The sequence below is a fragment of the Euprymna scolopes genome, chromosome 21, assembly GCF_053919585.1.
Source record: "Euprymna scolopes isolate OS-2025 chromosome 21, ASM5391958v1, whole genome shotgun sequence".
Taxonomy (NCBI): Eukaryota; Metazoa; Mollusca; class Cephalopoda; order Sepiida; family Sepiolidae; genus Euprymna; species Euprymna scolopes.
This window is the reverse complement of record NC_136502.1, coordinates 70,132,055-70,151,568: the sequence shown is the minus strand read 5'-3', so window position 1 is coordinate 70,151,568 and position 19,514 is coordinate 70,132,055. Positions and strand designations below refer to the sequence as shown.

The window sequence follows — 19,514 nt, the reverse complement described above, 5'->3', positions numbered from 1 at the left end:
TGTGTGCATGTGTGTGTATATATATACGTGTGCATGTGTGTGTATATATATATATGTGTGCATGTCTGTATATATGTGTGCATGTGTGTATATATATATGTGTATATATATATATGTGTGCATGTGTGTATAGATATATATATGTGCGCATGTGTATATGTATGTATCTATGTGTATATGTATGTATACATGTATCTATATATGTATAATATAAAGCTGAATGTCTGTGTGTGTGTGTGTGTGTGTGTGTGTGTGTGTGTGTGTGTGTGTGTGTGTGTGTGTGTGTGGTCATGAATAGGCTCCTATATGGTTGACTTTTTTAAAAACTGATTACATATGATAGATGTATCAAGACACAGGAATGGGTATGTTTGATCTAGCAGAACAGTGGTTCATTAAAATTGTGGGGTCTGCATTCGTGTCTGGTCCACAAAGTATGGAAATAAATTTAAAAATTAAAAAAAAATGTTTACAAGTGTTTTTTATATAGATGTACATAAGAATACTTTGATAAGTATGTTTTAACTTAAATAGGGATTGGTATAATAAAATTGTGGGGTCTGCGTTCGTGCCTGACCTCCATAGAATGGAAATAGGCACAAACTTAAAGACTTTTCGTATTTATCTGCATAAGTATACTTTGATAATTATGTTTCAGTTTGAATATATATGTGTGTGTATCTATATATTGTATGTCAGGTTATATGCTACTGGTACCATGTAACCCAGTACAACCTGCCTCATGGTCGGGTCACCGGCGACTAAACTGGTTCCCCCACCAGACTTGTTTGGTGAGGAGGGTGGCTAGTCTCCCTGAAGGATTAAAAACAAGACCTTCCAAAGGGCGAATGAACCTTTTTTGGGGGTCAATGGCCAACTAGCACTGTGTGTTTGTGCATGTGTGTGTTGGGATGGAGAGGGCTCCCATAAGCTGTGGTGAAGGTAACCTTTCTAGGAGAAGCAAATCTGATTTAAAAAAAGCAGGAGACCAATACCCGCATTAAGCTGGTCTGCAGTTTAACTTGTTGCTGGATCTCAACATTTTCAATTTAGAGAGACTTAACTGTCGCACAAAGCTAAGACCCTGTAACATCTGTTTATAGATACTCCCTCAGGCATTTGTCTATTAAAATGGTCCTGTGGCGATGGAAGTCATTTTTGGGCTCATGGACTTTAAGTGTCTGAGAGAATGGCACTCGTCTGACAAGACGTTGCAATCATCATGTATCATATATATATATATATATATATATATATATATATATATATATATATATATATATATATATATTATATATATATATATATATATATATATATATTATATATATATATATATATTATATATTATATATATATATATATTATATATTATATATATATATATATATATATATATATATAATTTCATATAATTGTATGTTTGCACAAATTTCCATTCACTTTTTTTCTTTTACTCGTATATCCCATTTATATATTTTTTTTTTTTTGCATTTCTGTGATATACCAACAATTAACTCCTGATGAGTTTGTGGACAAAGTAGGCCTCTAGGGGTTTTCTGAAATTATATATATATATATATATATATATATATATATATACACACACACACATAAGATAAAAGAGCATAAATATGGTTAATGGTAAAATCACTTACATGATCGCCTCGAATTGCAAGAATATCAATCACAGTCACAATTCCTGGTCTCAGACCATTATCCAAGACAAATGCGGAATCAGCTTTTTTGGTATTATGCGGCGAAGGAGCTTTCCCGGTCACACTGCTGACCATAGCTTCTCCAAACATTGTCAAACCTTTAGTGATGCTCTAGAAGAAAATAGATTATACAAAAAATTAAAAATTATGTACTAAAATAGATGTTCCTACAAATGTATACAATGCAGTCTCCCCATCGTGTATAAATTCACGATTTTGATATATCTGATCTTTAATATATTTCAATTTCTTAATCTACTAGCAGAGCCACCATAGCAGAGGTCCAAATTTGCATAAATTACAATCTTAAGTAACAGTAAAATTAAACCTTTTTATAATTTTTGAGATAAAGATTCATAATTTCCATAATTTGGACTACTGTTCTCATTTTAGATGTTATTCAACATTTTGGTCGAAGTAACCGCCGATCTTCAAGGGTATCTTATTGTACTCAGGAAATTTGTATAGAATTTCAGAACTCTCTAATCCATATGGTAGCTTGTTCTAGTTTCATAAGCTAGAATCAAGTAGAAGTCTCAATTTGTAATTGTATTCTTAGTTATCAACCTTTAGATTGTTACCGATTAGAAATTTATATCGGTTATATATTTATACATCCTTAGGTTTCAACAATAACGAAATGTTATATTTAAAGTTAAAATACCAAATGTCATTTTTTTTTCAATGAATAAAATCATTTAGATTTTATCAGGTTTTCAGTGTAATACATCTTTAAAGAAAACTTGTTTCCTCTTCATTCTGTTGGTCACAGACATTCCATAATTTGGAAACTTCCAGGTGAAAAGGCATCCCAATTGAATGCCAGGTATTTATTTCTATACCACCATGAAAAAGGTGACACTAGGGTCAGAAAGTAGGATTGAAAAGTCAGTGCCCCAAGGAGGAGCACTGATCCACAAAGTGTCTGGATAGCCTCATTAGCATTTCCCAAAAGGGGTGCCTCAGGCGATTCGTAATAAACTAATCCTTTTTGAAAGAGAGAAGACAAAGTTTGGGAAGGTGGCCCTACTAGAACTGCACAGGACCAAGTCTAAACTGCAATCAACAGGGAACAGGTCATTATGGAAATGATCTTATCTCTTGATTTTGGTGCCGCTGTAAAGACCCCAGCATGCTTTCTGAAAGGTTTATGTCAAAAATTTCAAGAATCCCGTCACACCATATCATACAATCCTGATTTGACACAGACTAAATATTTAATTGAAAATTACTGAATTCGTCAATATTGTCATTTGATTCATTGTTTCATAGCCAATGTTATTTACCAAAGCGTATTGTCACGACTTAAAATTCAACAGTTTGTTTTTTGTTTTCTTTATGGAGTTAACTTTTTTAACTTTATGAAGATGGAAACTAAAACACAAAGTTAATGTTTTTTACCTTAGCAGCATTGATGACAGTGGCCGCATAAGACTGCGATCCATCTCCAGACATTCCGCCACAAGACTGGTGTACAGAGACAAGCTGGCGAGAAGAGAAAAACGTAAGATATCAGAAAATTACATTTGAATAAACAATCCTGTGAATACAATGTTTATTTAAATCATTGTTTGCAATGGAGATAGGAATTCTGATGAGGCAAAAGTATATTTCAACAGCGAAGTTATTGAGGTTTTTCAGAAACTTTGTTCCTTGGTAATACCATTAGACCAAAGGGAAGAGCAGGTACTAGCATGATTGCAATAGTTGGGCATGAGTGAAATAAGTTCAGAAATTCTAACTAACCAGCAGTGTTGCCAATGTCAACCAAGAGAAGAATCTATTAAACATGAATGTTATGTGATAATTTACACATCTGCAGTGAGGGTTGAGGACATGCGTTGCATCGATATAAATGATATGACAATCATACAATGGATGCATAATGTAAGTCTTGATTCTAGATGTGTGCAGGAAAGGTTTAAGAGTGCTGGAGTTAGATGCAAAACAGTTAATGTAGCAAGGTCATTTGGTAAAGCCAAGAAAAACAGGTAATGAAATAATGATGGATTTGAGTGAAAGAGAGATAAAGACTTGGACAGATAGGTCAGAATGGATTTGAGGAGCATGAATAAAATTTGAACAATATATCTATTGCATAAATAGTTCAGCTTTATAAATGGATATTTGCAAAATAAATTATAAAGAGACTTTGTAGACATAAACAAGTATAAAGTCTCTTTAAAATTATTGTTTTAATTTTTTGCTGTCTCTTGAGGAGTAGCTATTTTATAGGGGTTCATTAAGCAGTTCTCCCATTAAAATATCAAATACGAAATGTTATTAACAAAAAATTAAACAATAAATAAATGAATAAATATAAAAAAAATCTGGTCATGATTATCTCATCAACTGTCTTTATAATACAAGACAATTTATAGACATGCTATTTTTCTGCTTCGATCAATCAGCAGAAAATGTGCACCCCCACCAATTTATTATATATATATATATATATATATATATATATAATATAGACTTATATGTAACATACTGAGTTTGTGTAATTCAGTAAATTTTCATATACCAATAGGTTTTAAGCCACAAAAGGTTGGGTTAAGGATTTAGCTACAAAATCACATTTCCTAATTGAGCATTAATATACTGTGTGTGCAAAATCAAGACTTCAAGACAAGGTGTTGATGGCAATGAAAAGTGTATTTCATTTTATGTTACAATTGTTTCAATGTCCAGTTCGACAATTTCAAGCATTATATTGTTTGAAAATTTTCAAAAACCAGCATTTCTTCAGACTTTATGAATAAACACACTTTTGGCAATGTAGCACTTTTTGAATAGAAAGAAAGAAAAAAGAGGAGGGAATCCCTAACGGAAAAACATGCGAGAAACATTTACCTTGGTTGAGGTTACGGAAAAGCCCATTTAAATGTTAATGTATTGCTTAATTTTCTTATCCTTATTTAAGAACAGAGTTATGTGAAGTTTCTATGGGGAAGATGTCTACTCCTGCATTTATGTTTTTCACCCATAAATGCAAGAGTAGACATCTTCCCACCGGAGTAAACCACACTTGGAGCCATGGGTGGTTTTGTTGTAAGAATAATTAGGACATACAATATTTTATTTATTTAGACAACCCAAGAACACAACGCACCAACTATATGACAGGAGCAGCACAAATCATTAAGCAACGACACAAAAACATTTTCAAGTAGAATAACTATGAATTTTCAGACAGTAAATAGATTAGAACACTTTACCCGAGATGTCCTACAAGGTTTATATATATTTAATACATCCATTTTACTTTATTCTCATATTCAATCAAATTCTAAACCTGAAATGGTCTTATATCCTTGTACTAATAAAAATAGTCTATAAACATTACTTGCACTAATACGAAATTAAACTAACCGTAATATCCTTACAAGGTTGTTACAAACATAATATAAATATAGATACCAAATTTAAAAAAATTCTTTTTACAAAAAATCAATCATCGGGAAATAAAGGAATTTAGGAACCCAACAAATAGGATATATTTAAAAAAAGTTTTTTTTAAATGGCTTAGGGCTCCCCGTAGAAACTTCACATAACTGTTCTTAAATAAGGATAAGAAAATTAGGCGATGCATTAACATTTAAATGGGCTTTTCCGTAACCTCAACCAAGGTAAATGTTTCTCGCATGTTTTTCCCCATTACGGATTCCCCTCTTTTCTTTCTAGTCAAAAAGGGCTACATTGCCAAAAGTGTGTTTATTCATAAAGTCTGAAGAAATGCTGGTTTTTTGAAAATTTTCAAATATAATGCTTGAAATTGTCGAACTGGAAATTGAAACAATTGTAACATAAAATGAAATACACTTTTCATTGCCATCAACACCTTGTCTTGAAGTCTTGATTTTGCACGCACGCACACACACTAATATATACATATATATATATCTTAGCAAAACGTTTGTTAGCTGCTCACCAGGTAAAACTATTTGTGATTATCTTTTTTCTCCCTTTCTTTAGAACTAACCAAATGTAATTCTTTCCATAAGAAAACTTAACTGTATACAGCTATGATGTAACTATACTTAGACACTTGCCATACTTTGAAGAACTTGCTTCATTGAAATTCGAGTGCCTAGAAACTGACTTAGTAGACACCAACAAAATTATGAACGATTTCAACAACAACTCTTAGCACCTTTTTTATCTCCAGGTGTCTAATACATATGGGAGATGTTTACAAAGTCCGAAAACCTTTTTACGTTCACTTTTTTTTCTTTTGCTTCTATTCTCAGCCTTTTAATCTAGCCGTTTATTTTACCAAATTATTTTTTTCAAATAGAAAGTTAAATTTATTTTTATTAATCAAATAGTTATAATATTGGTTGTTACAATAAAGTTGATCCAATGCCTATTCATAAAAATGATTGGATCTAAAAGGTTTAGAAACATTCAATCTTTTAATACATAAGCATTTACTAAGAATCAAAGTTCTTAGTGAACTCTGAAGCTAATTTAAACAAATTTCTATAATTTAATATAAGCCAAAATACTTGATGCATTCATGCTTAGAATAATGTTGCAATATTGTGTCTTATTTTCAGAATGAATGTTAAAATTGAATTATCCTCAATGTGTTCCGTTGATTGAAAAATGCACGAATACTATTTTGAGGAAATTGCTCATGTCAGCTTAAAATAAGTGAAGAAAATATAACTTTTGTTTATTATACAATTCATAAAACATCGTTTAAATCTTTATAAAGTCTACACATAAATAAAATCAAAATATTAACTGGTGTTTATTATTTTCAGACAAAAAGTATGGCAAGCAGATCCAGTGCTAAGTAGCAAAGTATAGTTTGGAAATTTTTAAAGATTTCTGATGATAATCAAAATAAATCAATATGCCAATTGTGCAATAAGCAAATAACTAGAGGAACACACATTGCTTCTTTTACAAAAAACAAACATGTTGAAACACTTACACACACACACAACAAACATGTTGAAACACTTACACACACACACAACAAACATGTTGAAACACTTACACACACACACAACAAACATGTTGAAACACTTACACACACACACAACAAACATGTTGAAACACTTACACACACACACAACAAACATGTTGAAACACTTACACACACACACAACAAACATGTTGAAACACTTACACACACACACAACAAACATGTTGAAACACTTACACACACACACAACAAACATGTTGAAACACTTACACACACACACAACAAACATGTTGAAACACTTACACACACACACAACAAACATGTTGAAACACTTACACACACACACAACAAACATGTTGAAACACTTACACACACACACAACAAACATGTTGAAACACTTACACACACACACAACAAACATGTTGAAACACTTACACACACACACAACAAACATGTTGAAACACTTACACACACACACAACAAACATGTTGAAACACTTACACACACACAACAAACATGTTGAAACACTTACACACACACACACAACAAACATGTTGAAACACTTACACACACACACACAACAAACATGTTGAAACACTTACACACACACACACAACAAACATGTTGAAACACTTACACACACACACACAACAAACATGTTGAAACACTTACACACACACACAACAAACATGTTGAAACACTTACACACACACACAACAAACATGTTGAAACACTTACACACACACACAACAAACATGTTGAAACACTTACACACACACACAACAAACATGTTGAAACACTTACACACACACACAACAAACATGTTGAAACACTTACACACACACACACAACAAACATGTTGAAACACTTACACACACACACACAACAAACATGTTGAAACACTTACACACACACACACAACAAACATGTTGAAACACTTACACACACACACACAACAAACATGTTGAAACACTTACACACACACACACACAACAAACATGTTGAAACACTTACACACACACACACACAACAAACATGTTGAAACACTTACACACACACACAACAAACATGTTGAAACACTTACACACACACAACAAACATGTTGAAACACACACACAACAAACATGTTGAAACACACACACACAACAAACATGTTGAAACACACACACAACAAACATGTTGAAACACTTACACACACACACACACACACACAACAAACATGTTGAAACACTTACACACACAACAAACATGTTGAAACACTTACATACACAACAAACATGTTGAAACACAAACACAGCATCGCAAATATCTTCAAAAAGAAAAAGACGAGAAAAAGAAAGAAGAGATGAAAAGAGCACAGCCAATCGATGATTTAATTATGAAACGCGCCAAAATTGTCAGATTCCTTTAAGCAACAAACTTTGCACGATATTGTCACTGAAAATAAAACTTGGGATATAAATGATAGGAAAGCTCAAAGAATTCACAGATATATTGGTGAAATGATTGCAATTGACTTACAACCTTTTTCTGTTGTAGAAGACCTTGGGTTCAAAAGACTATTAAAGCATATTTGTCCAAATTATATAATTCCTTCTAGAAAGTATATCAAAGAAAATATTGTGCATGATATATAGGATGGTCAGAAATAAGATACAGGAGGAAATAAACACTGCTAGTTATGTATCTCTTACCAGTGATGGTTGGTCTGTTGGTATAGCAAACTTATCTTTTCTAAGCGTGACATCTCATTGGATCAATGAAAACTGAGCAAAAAAGTGCAGTTTTAAGAATCATTCCATTTAAAGCATCACACACTGCATTCAATATTAGTGAAATTATTAAAAAATGCAGTAGAAGAATTTGATATTTCTTGCAAAATCTATGTCCTTATGAGAAAATGCAACTAATATGGCAGCTGCAACCAACTGTGAAAACGAATTATTCAGCTTTACCATGTTTTCTACACGTGATGCCATTTTTACAGAGATTTGTGAAGGTCATGACATCTGTAAACAAATAGTTGGGCACTCCAACCATTCACCTGCAGCTTTTGCAAAGTACCAGGAATACCATAAAAATTTACCATAGATTTATTCAGGATGTGAATACAAGATGGAACAGTCAATATGCTATGCTCTCAAGAGTATTCAAACAAAAGAATGCTCTTACTTCATATTGCAGTAAGCATGTAAAACCACCTTCTTTGGAATCCAACCAATGGAAGATGTTAGAAAAAAATACTATGCACAAATGTACTGTCTAACAGAAGCAATGGTCTTATATTATACCACAAATTAAAGTGATTCATCATTTTTTTAAAAGGGGAGAAGATAGAGGACTATTTCATCAGTTAGATTCAACACTTTCAGCATGGAAAACTTAATGCTAGATTTAATAATTATTTACAGGATAAAAACCTTATTCTAGCAACATACCTCAATCCTAGATTCAAGTCTGGTTTCCTTGAAAATAACTACTTTGGCCTGCCCCATGAGAAGGCTATTACAGAATGGTTAACACAAGATATCTATGCTATAACCAAAGAAAAAATAGACATGTCACCCAATGTATCAAAAGTTATGGAGACTGATGTGTCTGACGTATCTGGAGAAAAGTGGTGATGATAATGACTTTAATTTTAGTTTTGAAAAATGCCTCACTGAATTAAAGAAAAAAGACAAAGAAAAGGTTGAACCAGTAAAGAATGATTTAGACAGTGAAATAAACAAATACTCTTTAAAAATAGAAATGGAAAAATATCAAAAATTAAATATAAAATGCGACGATTATATTTTTCAATGGTGGAATTCAAATAAATATGAATTTCCCATCCTGGCATCTTTAACCAGGAAATATTTATCAGCACCCCCGTCTTCTGTTGAAAGTGAACGATTATTTAGTATTGGAGGTAATATTTATTTATCAAGTAGAAATCGTTTGAAAGGTGAAACTGGAGAAATGTTAATGTTTTTACATTATAACTGAAGAATTTTAGGACTTTAATATGAGTAACAACGAGATACTTAAGTGTATTACATAACTAAATTATTCTATTGTAATCATTGTAATTAACCAAATTCTTTTTTAATTTAAAAAAGAATATTTATCATTATTTCAAAAGTTTTCATATTCATTTTCTACTAAATGTTACATTTTCCTACAAAAACACGAGTTTGCTTAATCTTTCCCACATGAATCTTTCTAAAAAAACATTTTTGTAAACTCAGTTATAGAAATGTTTTGCAATTCTATCATGTTTTTCTTGATTTTTCATTTACAAAATATTCTTACTGTTATTTTAGCATTTGCTAGCTTATAATCATAATATTCTTCATTGTATCATTTCCATTTTAATATAAATACACGTTCGTTTAATATGGTTCATTTTCTACCTTAGCCATAATGTAACCTTTATTTTAATCGTCGATGTGGTTTTTGGCATACCTCCAAACACTTGTCTAAAATGAGCCCGCCAATGCCAGGGACTACGCCACACCTTGTTTATTTAATTTTCTACACCAACTTTAGCATAAAACAATCTTAAAAATATTTCAATCTTAAAAAGTATTATTTCTAATATTTTTTACAAGATATTTTCGTATGAAGTTTTAGGACAATTCGATATCTGAATAAATTTAATTATTGGCAAACAAACAGTTAATTGGTATGGAAAAATATTTGTAATTTAAAAAATATCAATGCAGGTGAGAAATGAAAAATCTAAAGCAATTAACTTTTACTAAAAACAAGACAATGTAATTTTCTACCGATCTATGTAATTTGAGATGGAGAAATAGACTTGATTTATTATTTCTGAATTTGTCACATAAGATGATTAATAAAAAAAGCAATTAATTTTGTTTTGTATTTTTGTAGGGGAATCGCTTTCAACTTTCATTTGATTTTTTATTGGTTTAAGTAAATGTTTTAGATGTCACTTGTCCATCCCCTTATCAAATGGTTTAAAACTGTCAAGTATTTTTTCACACCTAGTTGCCAAATGTTTACAGGCCGCTTCCCAGGGAGTTCACAGTTTAATGCGGACACGGTCTTTTTTTATTGTATCATTCTGGGGTTTCGCAAACGTTAAAAATATACATGAATATATCGCAATGAATTTATCAAAGTCTGGATAAAATAGATAAAGAGAAAACATTTAGAAATTTTTCAAATTGAAAAAGAAATTATATCTACATTTAAAAGTACCCCCCCACCCACATTGAAATTCTACTTTTGAGCGATATTTGTGAACCCACTAAAAACAAAATTATTTCAGAATTTCGGGCAATTATTAAATAAATATTGATTGAAAATAGCTCATTCAAGAGTCTTTAAAAGCGCCCCTCCCCCCAAAAAAACTATTAAAAAGAATTTAAATGTGAACGGTTCTTTAAAACCAAATAAAATCGATGTCCATAAGTTATGAACATGCTTTGTACTACTGTTTACATATTGAGGGTTTCTATTTACTTGCTTCCCCCCCCCCACAGAAAGTACAGTTAGACACAAAGACGTTTTTAAATATGGGGAATATCCAGCTCCCAAAAGGGGAACTTTTGGTCGGAACAAAAATTAAAATTGCCTCGGTCATTTCTCCTTAATTGAACGAAAAGAGGTGAAGTGTAGCATCAGAACATGTACTAAACTTTGTTAATGTTTCGGTCGATGTGACTTCGAACCAAAATTCTGTGCAAATTCGATTTCAACCGAAAAATTCCTGCATTCGAGAGCTCAAAACAGAATTAGTATATTAATTATTTTTTTATTGGGGTGGGGGATTGGGGAGTCCTCTTCCGCAAGAACCGGGCTCAAATTAATTTTCAATCGATATTTATTCAATAATTTCCCTTTTATTCCTAGCTGGCGAAAATGGCCCTTTTCCGTTGCCCAATTTTCTTAAATTCCTAAATTTAATATAAAATAATCACTTGTTTCCCAGCCATGCTAATCGTTTTAAAGCAGTTAACTAATTTTTTTACCATTGACTCACAACCCAATCAGCAAAATCATAACACAAATAATCGCTTTATTTTTTGTATTATCACGGACTTAAGGTTAATAGTAGGAAAGGGCTGTGTTGTTTATAAAATGGAGAATCGAACTTTTCTTTTCGCAAAAAAAAAAAAAAAAAAAAAAAAATTTCCCAAGAATACATTTACATCTTTGTACTGTTTTACACGTAACTATTTAAAAATGAAATATAAACATTGCCTATAAACACTCATGATTATAAAAAAATAAATATAAAACGATTAGGAATTTAAAATAGAGGGTCAATTTCAAAATTTAACGTAAAATGAGCTGTTTTTCCCAAACATTGTAGTGTTACCAATTTTAAATTATGTGCGCTTATTGGAGGAGGGGGTGGGGTCTACTTTTTAAGCGATTACACATGGTTTTACAACGTTGCAAATCGAACTTAATTTAGTGGGAAACAATTTAGTTAACATCCATAAAGAATTAGGGTGGCCAGAAACAATGATCATTTTATGTTAAGTTTATATTGGAAACTGATCTCACACTAAATTCTAAAATGATTGCTTTACTTGTGCGGTTTACTTCCCCCCCATTAAAAAAAAAAAAAAAAAAAAAGAAAAGACAATTATATTCTACGTACCCGTTATGGAATGAAGTTCTCATAAAAAATTTCACTTAATTTCATCAAGTAGTTTTGTTTTTATCGCTAAAAGCATTCATTCGAGGCATTCAAAGCAGTCAATCTAAACTACGCCATTAGCATTGATTTTGGTCAAAATATAATGGATTACTTCCCTTTGATATCAATTAAGCGATTTATTAGAGAAATTCCATGTTCCTGAGATTGAAAACAAGCTGTAAAAAAAAAAAAAAAAAAAAAAAAACTACTTGATGAAATTAAGTGAAATTTTTTAGAACTTCATTCTGTAACAGGTATGTAAAAATTGTTTTTGGAAATTTTCGTTTTTTAATGAGGCACGTAAACTGCACAAGTACCATGATCGCTTTTCTTTCCGTCAATTTAAAAAAAATGTTCTAACACGTAATCTATAAAAGTAATATTTCATTTTGAAATAGGGATTTAGCTGCTTGTTAATCTACAAAGTCGTCGTCGTTATCACCATTTGCACTTTGCTTTGTTTTGTTTATTTTTAATAGCAGAGTAAATCAATTTAATAACCTACCAAATTTTTATAATTAAAATAAAATTTTAGTTCATTCATAGAGAGAAGGCACAGAAAGATCACGCCATCTCACGTTAAAAATATTTTCCTAAATAGTAACATTATATAGAAATTTGTTCATAACAATGAGGTGGTGTTGTTAAATATGTTCTTACATCGTATTATTTTGCCTACCAATCTTCAAATATTTTCAACTATTTATGTAAGTAGCATGTTATACAGTATATATGAACTGATACAATATAACTGTTTTAAAATCGAAATAAATGTTTTGTCTTGTAATTTTTAATCAATTACAGAGCAAACATTTGAGAAAAAATATACGCGGACATTACCCAGGGGTTTATGTAATAATTTGAAAATTTACAAAAGAAACAAAACAAATCTCTAATCAAATATGTATGAATTTTAAAAGAATCGGAATCGGGAATCTGATTGGAATCAGAAATTTTGAAAGGAATCGGTAATTGTATAAGAATCTGAAAAAATTTTGGAATCGTCCCATTACTACCAAGTGAGTTTTGGCATTTTTAGATCTTACCAACACATTTATAACTGCTCTTAACTTGGCCCTGCAACAGAAACTACCCTCATTTGGCATCCAAGACAAGCTCTTCTCTTGGATCTGCAACTATCTGTCTGGCTGCAGGCTACTTTGGTCGCTAGCTGTTTGTCAGAGGAGCTTCCTGTCTCAACTGGGGTGCTGCAGAAAAGTGTTATTGTGCCAACGTTATTTTTGCTTTTCATCAATGACCTGCTGACATTAATAGACAGTGCAACATTTCATTTTAACCGACGACTTGACTGTTTCCAAGCTTTTATGCCAACACCACAAATTTGTGTCACACCTTACATAGCATTGACATACCTGCAGTTTCTGCTTATTTTTATGTCTGAGTGGGCAGGGAACTGGGGTATGGTGTTCAACCCAGCAAAAAGTTGTGTTATTGTCCACTAGATATCTATCTCAATATATATCTTATATGTCCAATAGGGTTAATAAGGAGCTTTAAATGTTACCCTGAGCTACCTAATTCCTCATGAATGGCATTTGGTGACTAGGCTTTACAAGGCAATGATTTGTCCCCACTCTGAATAGTGTTCAGAGTTGGCAAGGTGTTCTTGGATTCTCCTGAGTGTCTATAGAGTCAGGTCATCAAATATACATACTACATATTTCCTGCCATTATCCTGTTTCCTCTGAAGTATATGATCTGCTTGGATTAAATCTGTCTACTCGCTAGAATGTAACGGTTGCTTCTGTTACCTACAGATTATTTCATGGTTCTTGCCCCACTGCAATGCTTAAGTACTGCCTATGCTGTGGCTGAATAGACCAAACTTATGATATAGTATTAGTACTTTGTCCATTACATCACAGGTCCTTGGAAAAAAAAAAAAAAAAAAAAAAAAAAAAAAAATTGCATACAACATATTTCTCACATTAGACTAATAATACACTGGTGTTTGCTCAGAGATCCGCTAACTATCATAATGTCCCTAAGTTTTATGAATTCTCTCATTAGCTTAGTAGCCTTTGTCTATTGCTTTCATGAGAAAGCAAAAAAAAAAAAAAAAAAAAAAAAAAAAAACTTACTCTTTTGTCAGCGTATGCCAACCATCTTGGGCCAAGGACAACAGGATTCACATTCGGACCTGGACAAGGGTAACAATCTGGAGAAAACAGACAAACGGAGTAAATAAGTCTGAAAAAAAAAATATTTTTTTAATAAAGATAATTTTCTAGGTTGTTTATACTCCACCAGTATTGGAAGGAAAAAAAATTATATCTAAGGGATTTTCTAAAATGTACAATATTACCATGTCTGTAAATACAATAAAACCAACTTACAATTATCAGGTTTCTACTTGTAGAAAATAATTATGAAATTAAATCCATTTTCATGAAAAATTGTTAAAAGCAAGAAACTTACTTGTGACCCAAAACAATTGTCGAAACTGACAAGCTTCAAACACAGCCATCTTCTCTGCAAACACTGTAATAACAACCCTGGTAGACAAGAAAAAAAAAAAAAAAGAAATCACATATTGTAAGATATTTATTTCCATTTCAATTATATAAATTATTTAGTTTAAAAACCACAACACTCATACCAGATTATTTTTGCCTCTTCACAAAGACATTCACTTTTCGTATTAGCAGCAACTGTACTTCTCTTCTCTCCCAACAATAAATAACAGTTCAAAATGTGCAAATGACGCAATACCCAAAACAAAACAGACTCCCAAGCAAAAATAAAAAATCCATCTTATTTAACAGCGTTTAAATTTGGATAATCATGCTCACTTCATACTCAAATGATTCTAGGTTTGCATGCCAGTTTCCTTACAGTAGGCACATGCATACTGTGATCACTTATTCTGTCTACACAAATTTGAAAGACTAAAAGGATATTTTTTTTGGAAAAAAAAAAAAAAAAAAAGTCAAGCCAAATAAGTCTAATCACAATGTTTCTGAATTTTTCAAATGGGGATTGATACTTTAGATTATTTAGCCTACTGTTCTATTAAGTGTTCTTCTCAATGGCCAATGTAACCTCTGACCTTTAGGTGTAACTTGTTGAACTCAAGAATCTATACAGAATTTTGAATAGAATCTTTTAATTAATCCATGTGGGGAGCATGATTTCATTTCATCAGCCATGACCAAGTAAAAGTTTTAATTCACTATTGGATTCTTAGCATCACCCACACTGAGGATTAAGCCTTCAACCTCCAAAAGAATGGAACTTAGAATTGAATTTTATTTAGTACTTTATCCATTACATCACAGGTCCTTGAAAAAGAAAATGCATAACCAATATTTCTCACATAAATATGTAGCACAATAACAAAGTGGGAAGAGTGAGCTAGCACTCCTAAAAGGAGCACTGCGAAATCTTAAAAATTGTTGGGCAGCCCCATCGACACCCCTTCCTCCCTAAACAGGAAAGCCTGGGAGGCTGAACCTTCAAGGATTACCCAGAAATAATACCTCAAAGATAAAAGCCCACACAGTTGGCCTAGTCTATTAAACTGATTGCCAAGAACGGATAAAGATTTGATATAGAAAATAAATACACTCACTCACGAAAAAAGTGGTGACTGGAACAGCAGATGCTGTGAGAAAAAAGAAATATATAGTTGTGGGCAGATGAAAGATTGCGCAAGCTGGAGTCAGTACCTACACCTGCTGAGGCGGTCTACATGTGTGTTAGTTGTAGTAAGAGTGATTGGGTTGGCCTCATATTTACGCCACAGGTGTTAAGTATACTCCGCTCCGTGGCATGCATTCATAAAAAACATTTTGATTTTGTAAACAGCAATCTAATATTAACAAAAGTAGAAAACATGGAGTTTTTTTTGTTTTTTTTTTTTAATTCTGATCCTTTTTGCTATATAAATGTCTTCTAGAATTCATCGAGACTTGAAACTAATCTGCAGCATTAAAATTTTTGTAGTAAAAGTTAAAGATAATGGTTTTAAAGCAGAAAAAAAAAAAGAAAAACAGAACTAATGAAATGTTTTTTATTTTCACAAAATTTCATATCGTTTTGTATTTTTATACAAAATCAATTTAAATGTTTTTTGATCTTTGAATGAAATATTTTATTTTTTGGAATAATTCTATTAAAATTTCTTAAATATTTAAAGAAATTAAAATATTTTTATGCAAACATTAAAAGAGAAAATTTTAAGATTCAATTTTCTTTATTTCCAGTTTTCTATCCATTGTGTTTTTAATGATAAAATTAGTTGATATTAACTTAAATGTGCTCTACTAATTGGGGTGCATTTTTAAAAAGGCATTTACAAGGTAAACAAAACCCTCTTTAAATATGAAAAAAAAAAATTTAATTGGAGATCTTTTTGGATTTTATCTTATAATCTGATTAATTTTTAATAGAATTTTTTTTTAAATCTCAAAACTAGATTTTACAGTGAACAGAGAGGCTTTGCATGTCTTAGCCACAAAACCATAATATTTTGATGGAAAAAATGACATTGGGTAAGTTCTAAAGAAAGAAAGACAATTGTGAATAGTTTTACCTGGCGTTGCATTCAACACTTTGAATGGGCAAAGTTTTGAATGATAAATTATGGACTTCTTCTCCAGTCTTTAAGGAAATGAGTCTTGCGGAACAATAAGATTGGCCCGAACTGACAAAAGAAAATTTAAAAAAAAAAAAAAAAAAAAAAAATTACAATTGACATTCATTGAAAACAAAATTTAACTATGGATTATGTCTGGTAATTTATTGTCAAAGAAGATTTCAAAAATTAAATTAATCGCACAATTAGATTTTTTCTCCAATAGAGAAATAAACTCTTGGAATAAATTGAATAAAAATCTAACCTCTTCTTTCACATTTTTTTAACTTCTAATTCATTTTTATTTCTTTTTGCTTAAATCATCCGTTTTGTATTTGATTAGTTTGGTTTATGATGTCAACCCTTTTTAGGTTCTTTATGCTGAATCCAGTCATTTTGGTAAAAAATTTTATGCTTCAAGTTTTTAATATCTTCAAAATATTTATTCATGGGGTTTGGTTTGGTTGTTTTGTTTTACAGCATATCAACTCTTTGTGGGTTATTTAATGCCGAATCCGGTTGTTTTGGGAATAGTATTCGATGTTATTTTATAGGTTTTATTCTTCAAGCTTTTTGTATTTCCAATCGTTAGTTTTGGTTGTTTTATAGTGGATTTTGCCGTTTTTGTTCTCTGCCTTGCAGAAAATGATTGGGTTTTGCAATGGGAGGGGGAAAAGGTTACATTGTCATTGATCGGTACATTTTAAGTTGGAGAACCAGTAAGTGGAGGAATTAGAAAGAGAAGGTGAAAATAGGAGGATGGAAAGGTGGGAAAAGACAGATTGTTTTTGTTTTTGCAGAATATAAGGCTTTGAGAGGTTATATTTTTTGGAAGAGTCCTATTTCTTTGATGAAAGACAAGATTTTTCTGGTATTGTTCTTTTTAAAGATTTTTTGAAGATCTATTTCTTTGTAGTGTTTTTTCCTGATTTGTGAAAGATCTATACATTCAGTTAGTATATGTTTTATGGTAAGGGGTGCTTGACTGGGAATACATTGGGGTTGAGTTTCTCCTTTTAGGAGGTAAGAATGTGTTAAGTGTGTGTGACCTATTCTGAGTCTTGTTAAAATGACATTTTGTTTTCTGTTTGTTTCTTGATGTTCATGTTTCGTTAATTTTGGCATAATTTGGAAGAGTTTGTTATTTGGAAATTCATTCCAATAAGATTGCCATTTATCTTGGATATATATATTGATGTTTCTTTTGATATCTGTGTATGGGATTTTGAAGGTGGGTCGATAGATTGTTTATGGGCTGACTTTGCTGCTGTGTCAGCTAGTTCATTGCCCTGTATGCCAATGTGGCTGGGGACCCAACGGAGTAGGATTTCGTTTTTTAGTTGCTGGAGATTTGTGAGCATGTTTGCAATTAGGGGGTTATTTGCTTTTTTATTTTTAATTGCTGTGATGACAGATTGAGAATCGGAGACAGTGATGAAGTTTGCGGTTTTATTTCTTTTGATAAGATCCTAGAGCTAAATTTATAGCAGTAATTTCTGCAATGAAAATTGAACAGCTTTTTGGGAGACATTTTGTTATTTTGATATTTTTGTTGATTATGGCTGCACTGGTTGTTGTATTGTTTTCTTTGGATCCATCTGTATAAATACAGGTATGTCCAGGGTATTTTTCTGTGATCTCTAAATTTTTCTTTGAAGTTTATAGGATGAGGTTTTTTTTTTGTAGTTATAGAGGCTTAAATCTATTATTGGGTTTTTGATTTTCCATGGAGGTGTTTTAAGAACAGTTTTATGGATTTGATTTATTGGAATATTGGCTTCCTTGCAGATTGGTTTCATTCGTAGTCGAAAGTTTTTATTGCATTTTTGTTTTGGTTGAAGAGGTTTTCACAATTTGGTTCCAGGGTACTGTTATGTGCAGGATTGGTAGGATTTGCAATTAGTTTAGGGCTAAAGTGAGGCATCTAAGATCTGAAGGAGTTTCGTGTGCCTCTGCATAAAGGCTTTCTACAGGAGAGGTTTGAAAAGCCCCTAGTGCTAACCTTAGTCCAGCGTGATATATTGGGTAGAGTGCTTTCAAATATGACTTTCTGGCAGATTGATATATGTAGCAGCTGTAGTCTAGTTTCGATCTGATTAGTGTTCTGTGTATTCTGCGAAGAGTTTCTTTGTCGGCTCCCCAGTCGGTGTGAGCTAGGACTCGCAGGATTTGTAGTGCTTTGCTGCATTTATTTTTTATATAGTTTATGTGTGGTTTGAAAGTGAGTTTTTGATCAAAGATGGTTCCTAGATATTTATATTCTTTTACAAAAGGGATTTTTTCCCATTCGATTTGTAGAGATGGGTCGTTATGGAGTTTTCATTTATTACAGAAGTGGATGCATTTGGTTTTTGAGAATTTAAAGCAGTTTTCAGTTGCCCATTTATTTATTTTATTTTTATTTTATTTATATTCTCTTGGAGTTTTTTTTCTAAAGTGTGGATGTATTTGGATGCATAGCTGATAGAGCAATCATCCACATATAAGGAGCTGTATATGTCCAGGGAGAGTTCTTTTATTATATTATTGATTTTTATGTTGAAGAGGGTAGTTGAGAAAATGCTTCCTTGAGGTACACCTTGATTGTGCGAGTTTGACAGA

The 19,514-nt window shown here is 31.8% G+C and overlaps 1 protein-coding gene across 2 annotated transcripts in view; it reads right to left on the bottom strand.

The window, feature by feature from the left end:
• The window catches only part of LOC145242447 (BCAS3 microtubule associated cell migration factor-like), a 156,450-nt gene that overhangs the window by 73,952 nt on the left and 62,984 nt on the right, over positions 1-19,514 (bottom strand). For both annotated transcript variants that reach the window (XM_080105503.1, XM_080105504.1), the window contains 5 exons: positions 16,872-16,982; positions 14,756-14,832; positions 14,419-14,495; positions 3,120-3,203; positions 1,659-1,829 (listed from right to left, as the gene is read on the bottom strand). In XM_080105503.1, the coding sequence (XP_079961629.1) occupies positions 1,659-1,829; positions 3,120-3,203; positions 14,419-14,495; positions 14,756-14,832; positions 16,872-16,982 (520 nt within the window). The remainder of the gene's footprint in view (positions 1-1,658; positions 1,830-3,119; positions 3,204-14,418; positions 14,496-14,755; positions 14,833-16,871; positions 16,983-19,514) is intronic.